Source organism: Malaya genurostris, chromosome 1 (genome assembly GCF_030247185.1).
Source record: "Malaya genurostris strain Urasoe2022 chromosome 1, Malgen_1.1, whole genome shotgun sequence".
Classification (NCBI taxonomy): Eukaryota; Metazoa; Arthropoda; class Insecta; order Diptera; family Culicidae; genus Malaya; species Malaya genurostris.
Genome location: NC_080570.1, coordinates 28,122,859 through 28,134,325, shown reverse-complemented (window position 1 = coordinate 28,134,325; position 11,467 = coordinate 28,122,859). Strand labels below are relative to the sequence as shown.

The window sequence follows — 11,467 nt, the reverse complement described above, 5'->3', positions numbered from 1 at the left end:
CTCCGTGAGATTGCTGAGATGACACAGATATAATATGGAAGTGTATTTACTATCCTTCATGAAAAATTGAGCATGAAAAAGGCTTTTTCTAAGTGGGTGCCGCGATTGCTTTCGACAATAACAATGCACCCTGCCACAAGTTGATGAAAACAATGGCGAAATTGAACGAATTGGGCTTTGATCTGCTTCCCCACCCCCCCCATACTTACCAGATTTAGCCCCCAGTGACTACTGGCTCTTTGCTGATCTTAAAAAAATGCTCCAGGGAAAAAGATTTGGCTCAAATGAGGGGGTCATCGCTGAGACTGAAGCTTATTTTGAAGCGAAAGATATTTTTTTTATAAACATGGTATTGAAAAACGTTGGAACCATTGTATCACCCTAAAAGGTGATTATGTTGATGAATAAAAACAAATTTTGCAAAAAAATGTTGTTTCCATCGTTAGTCTCGGGACTTATTGATCCATGTGTTAGAGGTATGCATTTCCGAGCGTTCCAATTTTCAGCAGTTCTTTAGTCAGAAAAAAATACAACACGACCGCTTTCATTCTGAAAATTTCACAAAATATTCTCAACTAAATTTCGAAGACATTGTCAGGTAGGTTTTTCTATATTCTGCACCGTTTCAAAGATTTTTTTTTTGTTTCGATTATAGAGATTTTAACCTTAAGGTCATTCGCCTCTTCGGGCCAGAAAAATGTTCTAACCCTATGTGCGGGGTTGGGAATCGAGCCCAGGTGGGCTGCGTGAAAGGCATCGACTTACCCATCACGCAGTACCCGTCCCCTAGCCAAGAAAGTTTAATTTGAAACGGAAAAATAGCAAAACACCTATCACTTTACGGTACTGTTCTCAGCCCTTAAACGACTCTCCCCTTGTCTGATTCTCAGTGTGAAAAATTCGTTTTTTAAAATGGCGAACAGTGAGTTCTAGAAGTGTAGGTAGTTTGAAAATTAGCGATAAACATTTTTTGATTACAATTTTTTACTACAAAACGAAAATAATTGCTTTTCTGATTTATATTCATATTTCAACTATGTCGGTTTTAACAAACTTACAAACCCACTCCCACGATGTTGTCGGTTACTGGTGTTGGCGTAGGACTACGTCTTCTTGATCTAGACTGCAATACAAATTTGGATTTTTTATCCGAATCCTCTTCCATTTCGCATTTTTATCGGGATCCTCTTCCATCTCTTCCATATGAATAATATTCCTGGCAATGCTGTGATACTCCTCAGTAATGTACGATTCAGACGGTCCGTCTCTTTCCGTCACCGTTAACGGAACGTCAGCTTCTGTCAAAATTAGTTTGATACTTTCTTTACCGGAACATTCACACGTTCCGTCCGTCAAGACGTTATGTGTGAATGTCTCCATGAGAATGCATATAATTAATTTTGACGGTGACTGTGATGGACGTTGACGGTGACGGAAGGAGACGGACCGTCTGACTCGTACATAAATTCGAACATCGGATGATTCGTGCACGAAGATCTGATCGTTTTTGAGTGCCTTTCATATAAACTTAGCATAATTTCCACTAAATATCTACAGTTTTTACACTCATTTCATGAGTTAAATGTTTATTTTCATGAATTTCATGTCTTCTACAAGCAGTGACAGATCGAATGCTTTACACATGATGCTAGCGCGCAATTTATTTTCAGTGTGTGGAGAAGATATCCAGTGAATTCAATCAACCCGTTTCGCTCCGATTATCGGACCGATTGAGCACGATATCGGTCCAATCGTAGCGCTGAAATCGGACCGTCATCGGACAATTCTGCACCATTCGCATCAACCGCGCCAACCTGAAAAAGCTTTACCCTTATATTATGTGTCGCTGCGTGACAGTATTTTTGTTTCGTTTGTAGAGGCTTCAACCTTAAGATCATTCATACCAGGAAAACTTTGGTATCTAGTCACTCTTTTGTTCTAGCAATACACACTTGTTAACTTTAATTTTTGGTCGAACAAAATGCAATCAAGAACTTTCATGCAGGATGTTCTAATTTACAGGGTAGGAAATGATGTTCGAAATTACAGGGTAGGGACACGACGGTTGCCCGATACTCTATAGCTTCTGTAAATTTGCAGATTTCGATAGTCCCACGACAAAAGGGCCTAACTGCAAATGAGACCCTCTCTTCGTTTACTTTCTCATTTGATTATTACCGGGCCATTACAGCAATTTATCGAAAGTTTACAAAATAAATCGAAAGCTTGCGGTTTTACCTTGAAAGTTTTGCGAAGAGTGAGGTGTCAAATATAAAATCAGTGCGGTAAATCGTGAAAGAGAATGTGAACGAAAAGAAACTGTCATTTTCAGTTAGGCCCTTTTGTCGTGGGACTATCGATTTCTTATAAAGGGTTGCAGACATTTATTCGTCTGAAGATTTCCCAATATTTTTGCAGATATTCTGCAAATTTCTATAAAGTTAACAAATGTTGCAGACTTTAGAAGCTGACCTGGTATTTGTATTGTGTTACCTAAAGCTACAAAGTTGAATATTTTCTTTGGAAGTTTACGCATACAGCAGACTGCCATTTATGCTGATTTCCGTGACGTGTAACTCCTGGCGGTCTACTCCAACTCAGTTCCACAAGACTCAAACGCCTATGCTTTAGTATAGAAATATCACAAAAATCGTATAGAAACTGTCGAGGCACAATGAAAAACAAGACCAATTACAAGGCTTCGAAATTCGTGAAAAAAAAACACAACACACAAAACAATTGTTAAAAATATACAACTTTATTCAACAAGTCTGGACAAACAGTTTTTACAAACCTAACAACAACTATCTCTCATACTATGCTCGTACGAACTAAAACAACCTGTAACACTAACACAATTGTTAACTAACCAACCAAACATCTGTAGCAAGGCAAGGCAAGGCACATACAAAGTATCCGTCAAAAATGCCGTACACGAGGAAAATAAGTTGTTCGTAGTAATGTTGTATTTTTTTTTATTTAGTTTGTTTTTCTCACCTATCTGCGCATTCGTTTTCGGTGTTGGCATAAGGAAGGAAATCCGCTGGCTCATATTCACGATTTACGAAAAGGTACCTTTCGCACCGTGTACATACCTGTGATGTAACCGACCATCACATGCACTCTTGCTTTCGTTCGTTCGTTCGTTCGTTTTACTCCCCCACTTAGTCGGGTTTCATGCTACGGTACAAAGTGTGTAATTGCGAAGCAATAAATTAATAACTCCCGACCGAACTTGGTGGTGGTTTTGTGGAAACTGGTAGGCCCTATCCTAACTTCTAACAACCGCTGCTTTTTGTGTTCCACTGTTCCGGAATCGGTCGGACGCTGGATTCTCTAGCAAGGGGGAGAATTTACATGCAAATAAATCTGTTTAACAAGTTTTGTTTTTCTGCGTTTGTCGCACTTCTTCTACCGTTTTTTATACATAATTTATATCGATTATTATTATTTTCTGTACTCGTACTCTCCCTCTGACCTGAAGGGAGTACCGATCGTAATAAAGTTATACCAATAACAATAAAACCAACGGCAGACGGTTACAATGAGGAAAATGAGCACATTAGTTTCGATATGCTATGCAAACTAAGTTACAATAATAATGTTTACCCTCCAGCGAGCCCACGTGGTCGCGAATTTCCTCGACTAGAAGGTAACACTGCCAACGCCGATGGTTCGCGGGGGTTTCAGCTTGTGTACGATGGTCTTGACGACTGGCACCTTCACCGGGTACGGCTGCGGAATGTGCACCGGGATGTGTTTTTCCACGGGATACGGGACCGGTTTTTCGATGGGCACCGGTACCTTCTTTTCCACCGGATAGGGCACAATCTTCTCAATCGGGATGGTGATTTCTCTGATTACGGGAATCTGCGGAGAAAGGGGTTTGTGAATGTTAAAAATTTCGCTCGTTTTGGAATCACAATAATGTAAGACAAAATGTTATCCGTTTCTATTTTTTCATATCACAATCATATTCATTATTTTTATGTAGTTTTTTATCTTTTAATGTAAATGTTCATGTTTGGATTTAAATCTGGAAGTTTCTTGATTGAATTTAAGAATTATTGCACTTTACAGCAAAATTAAAGAAAATTTTATTTTGGGCAGTTTTGCTGAAGAAGTCACCTTCCTAGCTTTTTTTATGATCGAGCTACATCAAGTTTTAGAAGTAAAAGTAGGGTGGCTCTTGAAAATTCACTTATTTTGTTCTATCTATCTCAACTAAGTTTTACAATATAAGCAACCATTCAAAAGTTATGGAGTAAGAAAATTGAGAATCAGTAAACTTCACACAAACTCCTTGTTTTCAAACTGATAATAGCAGAATGTTGAGTTCGAAATAAATGATTGAGCATTGCTGACGAACAGAATCACCTTCAAAACTGCGACAGCTTACACAGATAAAAATATTTTGTGAATTTACATCTATTTTCATGCACATATTTGGAGCAGTTAATTAAACATAAAATTACTTTACAATTCTGTACGTTTCAATATAATTTAATCGCAAAATAAGCGTTAATTGAAAGATACAGTTATATTCATTGAAAATTCAATGCAATTCAATTTAGTTTTGCATCGATGAAGGTTTTCAATCAAAATTTCGATTCAACCCATGTCTATTCCATGTTACTATTGATTTACATCTCGTGTAAATTTCATTATTTCTTTCTGTGTAGAAAATCGGAAAACCTCAACTTTAATGTTTTTCCCAACCATAGAAGGGTTCAGTGCAAGAACTTCATTTGAAGTGAAAAAGCGATTTTGTTTTTCGTAGCCTATCTGAGTTTACGCCTGAGTGAAGGAACTATGGATTTTTCTTTTGTTCCGACTATAGAGGCTTTAACCTTACACATTTAAAAATCATACGGAGTTCGGTAAAACAAATTACCGAATATAACCAGTTATACGAAAAACACCGAAGGGTTTGCGATTTTTTTAAAAACATCTATCGAATCAACGAGTTCTGTAAACTTCACTGTAAGCGTTCAAATGGATGGCATCATTCAACGCATGAAAGATCAGGAGTTTTACTATCTAAGTTAGTTATGTATGAAATTACATATATAAATTAGTCTGTATTATTTATTTTACAGGCAGAAGACGAATTACCGAAAGAAGAATTTTCCCCTAAACTGTTTGCACGAGGCTCCTGTTTGCAGGATTCAAACGATTGCACAATATGCATTGGAATGCACAGTATTCCTGTTCTGCTAGAGTTGAGATCAGTCTTCAAAATATTAATGGAAACATACATTGTTTTCAATGTTCCACCGGCGCCATCCGATAAATCCGATTTTTTTATTTTTATTCCGTGTTGTACTGGGAATAGGTGCACTTGGCACCACTGGAACAAAATTATTACATGGACTTCATAATTAAGCGCTATGGCTTACTGATTTTGTTATTAGTTTGTGAAGCATTTACAAAAACAATAAAGGTTTTTTTTATCAGTTTAAAAAAATCATGTTTACAGTATACATTTTACAGAGCGATTCGATATATTTGACGTTCATTTTAACTGGAATGTTCGGTAACATTGACAGCTTCACTTTTTTCGAACTACAGATTTAACTGTATTATTTACAAAACACTTCTGTACAGTTGACGTTTCATATGACACTTACTTTTACTGAAATGTTCGGTAATGATGGCACCTTAGCTATTTTCAGATTACAAATTATTTCGGTAAGCACATTTTTACCGAAATCATTACCAGAACGTTCAGCTGTTGAAAATTCGGTAAAAAAGTACCGAGTTCTGTAATATATTTTAAGTATGTACGGTTATTCGCTTCTTCGGGCTGGAAAAACTTTCTGACCCTATGTGCGGGGTTGGGAATCGAACCCAGGCGAGTTGCGTGGAAGGCATCGACTTACCAGCCACGTTATACCCGTCCCCAATATGAAAAAATGTTCCATTTGACAAAGTGTTTCACTCGATATAATCGTTACGTTAAGTTAAAGAACCTCCATACTATAATTTTCTTAAATTGATGGTTACAACTAATATGAGTTATTTTGTGGAAATTTTGAATGTTAGAAAATGTTGTCTTGCGATAAACGAGTTACAATGCGTCACGTTTAAGGAAGTTACAGGTGTTACAAAGTGTTATATACGTCGCTCTTTTTACGGACCGTTACGAAGCGTTATAAGCGTTACTTCTTGTAACTTAAAGGCGCTACGAAGTGTTACATGCATGTTTTTGTAAGTTATAGGCGTTACGAAACGTTACATGCGTTACTTTTTCATGTTTTATAGGCGTTACGAAGCGTTACATGCGTTATTTTTTCGTGAGTTATAGACGTTACCTCCTCAGATTTTCTGTTGAACGCATTACAATGGCTTTCAGTGAAACAGAGAATTTACTACTTAACCATGGTATTTATTTTCATGATATTAAATGGCATACTGCCTCGATATTTGTGTGATCCAATTGAAAGAGGAACTGGTTTGCATAGGTACAATACTGGAAACGCATCTGATGCTAGAACACCAAGCTTTCTGTTAGCCAAAATGCAAAACTCATTATTGTACAGGGAAATAAGGTTTTTCAATTCGATGTCAAGACAGATCAAACGCGCAACGACATTGGTGGAGTTCAAAAAGTTATGTATTTCACACATAAAGTCCGCTTTGTAGGCAAATATTTAGTTAGTAACTAACTAACTAATTTTTTTTAGATTTTTTATTTTTTTACGTATTACGAAGATTGTATGTTTTTTGTTTATATATATATATATATATATATATATATATATATATATATATATATATATATATATATATATATATATATATATATATATATATATATATATATTATTGTGAGACGTATTAAATTACTATGTTCGGTATGATGATGATGGATTTTTGGAGACACTCTTTTTGGTATAGTTCCGAAGTCATTGACTTATTTGTAACGAAAACTTTCGTTTTTTTTGCCACAGCTGCAAATGCCCTGCCAAATCATAAATTTTATTGAAAATTTGTCGGCAAAAACAAATTAAAATTTGGCTGAAAGATCCCCCCGAGCCGTTGCCAAGTAAAATTTTTGACCTGGGATTTGTCCGAAGTCAGCCTTGACATAGGTTTCATCGTCCATCAGAAGACACCCGTCGAACTTGGTCAGTACCTGGTCATATAGTTTCCGAGCACGAATTTTGACCACACTATTTTTTTTGGTCCCATTTGGCTGTTTGCTAGCTCGATACGACTTGATTCCTTCCCGGAGTCAAGTTCTCCTCACGGTACTATGAGCAGCACCGAATTTTCTGGCCAAATCACGGTCCGACAGATTAAGATCCCTCTTAATCGTCTTCAAAATCTTACCACGCAGTTTCCGGTCAACAATTCTACTCCGACGATTAGCTTGAGGCTTCCGAATTGTCGTCAATGTTTCCTTCTACCGTTTAATAACGCGTCATATGGTATTTTTTGGGCAATTTCAGCTGTTTAGCTAGCCTAGTTGCAGACCACAATGGATTTTACAAATAACTGTGCACAATTTTTTCCCTTCTTTCGGCTTCCATGTTGATTGTTTACAAATTACAGTCGATTTGCGGAATGTCAAAAATCATACGTGAAGCTGACAAAATTCCCGACACGTGGGCGCCAAGAACTTTCAAATCCGTCCACCAGGAGCGCCACAATATGAGCAAAAGTTTGTTCCAATTCTAAATGAAGCAAGATTTATTAGTGTTTTATGTAGGTGTGCCTATAATTAAATATTCAGATGTGTGAAATGATATACCATGGGGGCTGGGTCCACTAGGAGATTGAAAGTACCTATTATTTTTCTCCGAACAGGACCAGCCTAGAAGATGCCGTGTGGAATCCGGCGGAGAAAAAAACTTAACCAAAAATAGGTCCACTGGGATCTTGCTTTCATGTCGTAAAAGGCGACAATTGCAGGGGTTTCTTTTTTCCTTCCTTCATTTCTGATTACTCTATTCTAAAAAAAATCCGCTTTTCTTTAACGTTTCATTTTCAAAAATATTCATCTCATCATTTTTCTTCGCGGTAAATAATAAAGTGAAAACAATAGACAATCAAGATGCGCGTGAAATCTGTTGACCTTTGTTTGACTATTTAAAATGTTTGATATAATTTATAGAATATTAAAAATTTGATATAATTTATAGAATATGTCACTACAATGGATCCACTATTTTGTCTAAATCGATAAATAAATGTCTAAATGCGCGTTTTTTCATAAATTTGCACATATTTCCTTATAATTCCGGAACCGCAAGCCGGATATAAATGAAATTCAAGAAAATTGTATAATTAAACATGCCATAAGACCTTTTAAGTTGCTAAAAAAGAACCGTGCTAAAATCGAAACGTCTTGAAAAAGGAGAATGTGCATAGTCTTTTAGGTGCTAAGAAACAATTGCATAAAACAGTAATGAAAATCGTGTTTAACTTTGCTCCGAAACAGTCACGTACCCAGAGGGGGGGCCCGAGGGGCGCGGGCCCCTCCCGAAATCAAAATCAGATATATAATTATTTAGAAGGTCTAAGACATGTGTTGCAGAAATAACAAGACAGTAAACGTAAAGAAATGTAATACAATAACAGTTCCAGTGGAAAAGTTTAAAGTGTCTGTTAAAAGAACCCGTAAAAGGCACACCGAGAATTAGGTACATAAGCAATCTTCAGTAACATTATTTTTTATCTTTGGGCCCCTCCCGAAACGAAATCCTGGGTACGGGCCTGCTCCGAAACGTCACTTTATCGTCAAGGCAAAAAATTGATTATACAAAAATATCGATATCTGCGATAATGAAAGACGGATTTTAACAATCTTTGGCTTGTTGAATAGCTATTACCATGCGGAATCTAAGTCTAAACACATATTCTGTTTTCAAGTCAATTGTGAAAGATATTGTCAAAAAACGTTGACATAAAACTTCATCTCGGAGATCTCGACCTCGAATTTCAGAAATAATTAGGCGAAGTTTAAACGAGTTCTATAGTTATATTTTTATATTTATACAAAAAAGGTAAATTTAGGGAAGTTTTTATTCGTTAAGCGATAGTATCTAAAATATTCCTTCAGTTTCCAGGAATAATCAAGACTTCCCGGGACTTCAGAATCGGATATTGTAAATTTTTCACTCTGAAAGTCCATGCATTTGGTGGTGCATTCGTGCATCTTGAAACCGGAACATACCAAGTCGCATGCGAATACTAGCATTTCTGAAATTTATACTAACAAATATCCTTGTCCCGTGACATTTGTGGAGTGCGCAGTAGTATATCTAGTAACAACAAGTGTTGGACTAACATCTCTTCCCAGTCCTTAGTACTGAATAAACAAGAAACTCTGTGGTTACCAGAAGCTGTACGTTAAAGGATGATTTGGCAGTCTCAGATCTGATCATCTGTGATTTCTTTGTACAATTTCAGCTGTTCCGGATCAGTAACGGAGTAGCCAGCATGGACGGGTTGCTCAAGCTCTAGCTCAATATATCTCAAGATACTATGTCCTAATTGGATGGTTCCGAAAACTGAATGTTTGAATACTATTGAAAATAAATGTAACATGGAATGCAAATTTGAGTATTGGTAAGATCGAAAAATGTCAATTTTTTCAACAAAACAGAATAACTTAAACTAAAAGAAGTCTTTCCGTAGCGTTTGAAACTATTTGATACAAACTTTGCATTGAGGCAGGGCTGGTCGATGTAATGGTGACCTCGGGACTCAATTTGCTCTGTGTACGAAATGAGTCAACACATTCGAAACATCACTTTTGTTTTCTGTACACCGCTGCCAAATAATAGGGCTTGGGATAGACGAAACACACACATGCAACTTTTTGAAATTGATCAAATACATCAGATGTACCCATCGTTTTGCGGCGAAACCGGTTGATGGAACGATGGTTTCCATTCAATAGCCTAGTGCCTAAATTTTTGGCCGACAATTTATGTGCATTGGAATTAGCATAAAGTTGAATAAGATATAAGTTTTCAATTTACTCCACTAGCACGGTAATGTTTTTAAAAGCACGGTAATGTTTTTTAAATCTCAATTTTCCTTCAAATTGCATGCACTTTTAACAAACAAATAAACCAAACCACCGCACTTTAACCTACCGCCACTGGTTGTGATACGGGAACATGCACCGGATACGGTTGCGGAACAGGAACTAGAACGGGATGCGGAATCTTGATTTTTACTCCTTTCGGTACGGGCACGTGAATCTTTTTAATAAATGGAACCGGAAATGGGCTTTCCACCTCGATGTGCTGACTAATCGGGATAGCTTTCGCTTTGGTGTGAATCACTTTGGGTGGCTTGTAACTGTTTTCGTAGTAGTCTTCTTCATCGTCATCATCATCACTGGCGTTGTTGCCACCGTTGGTCAGCTCGGAGTTGCCGTTGCTAGTATGAATAACACTGTACTGGTGCAGAATCGGAATGATCGGCTTCCGCTTGCGGTGGTAGTAGGTTGGTTTTTCGTCGCTATCTTCAGAATCAGTATTGAAACTCCCATGTCTTGTTGAAGTGATATAACTTGTCATGTGCCCAGTCGAACCCGGCCCAGAAGATGATGAGTATTCCGAGATTTGACTGGCGGCTGTATCAGCATCGAAATATTCACTGTTTGGAATGTTTGTCAAATCCAGCGGTTGTTTCGACAACTGATACTCGCCATCGCCCGGGTTGTACGAGAACAAATACTTTCCGATCACTCGGGCCGGATCTGGTTCTGGAACGGGATTGGGATTGGGATTTGGATCGGCTCGGGCCACCAGTGCACCGAAAGCAATAAAAACTAAAATCAAACGGAACTGCATATCACTTGCACAAAAAGACCTGACACCAGCTGCACTCAATTCAAATTTCATTTTTGTATCACATCGGTATTTGCGTTTTTTTTTGTTTTCGTGTAGAGCACTATTTCAGCAGACACTTCCCATAAAACAAAACTGAATTACCACGGACCGTGACGCCCACACTTTATTGGTCCTCTACTAGCATGCCTTTGACTGACAGAATCAGTCCATCACCATCACTGTTATTGTACACCACGGACAGGCACCTGTTGTCGAACCGGCGTTTGATCGTCAAGTAAACTACTGCATTTCATTGAACGAAACATTTGTATTAAAGGGAAAAGAAAACAGATATTAGTTACTGCCGGTACTGCAGCGATCGGTACGAGCTGCAGTGAATAAACGCAAGAAAGCAAATGAGCCAATTGCGAAACAACGAAAGGTTCAGCAGTTTTCATTGATTTCAGCGCCTTCCTTTGATGATGGCCATATGCCTTTGCTAATGAATTTGGTAGAAGAAAACAGGGTGCCCTACCAGATTGAATTTTCCTATTGCACCTATTGAACTCGATTCAACCAGACGGTATCCTTTCCTCGTGCTTCAGCGACATGCAATTGTTGCGTACGAAAATTGTTTGTCATCGATACTTGTTGATGGCAAAGCACTATCAATT

At 37.6% G+C, this 11,467-nt stretch overlaps 1 protein-coding gene across 1 annotated transcript; it reads right to left on the bottom strand.

The window, feature by feature from the left end:
* Window positions 1–2,739: 2,739 nt before the first annotated feature.
* LOC131435703 (uncharacterized) lies at window positions 2,740–11,107 on the bottom strand. Its single transcript, XM_058603859.1, has 2 exons — window positions 10,110–11,107; window positions 2,740–3,870 (listed from the first exon to the last, which is right to left on the bottom strand). The coding sequence occupies exons 1-2, from the start codon at window positions 10,863–10,865 to the stop codon at window positions 3,646–3,648; spliced, it is 981 nt and encodes a 326-aa protein (XP_058459842.1). The 5' UTR covers window positions 10,866–11,107; the 3' UTR covers window positions 2,740–3,645.
* Between the last annotated feature and the right edge of the window lie 360 nt (window positions 11,108–11,467).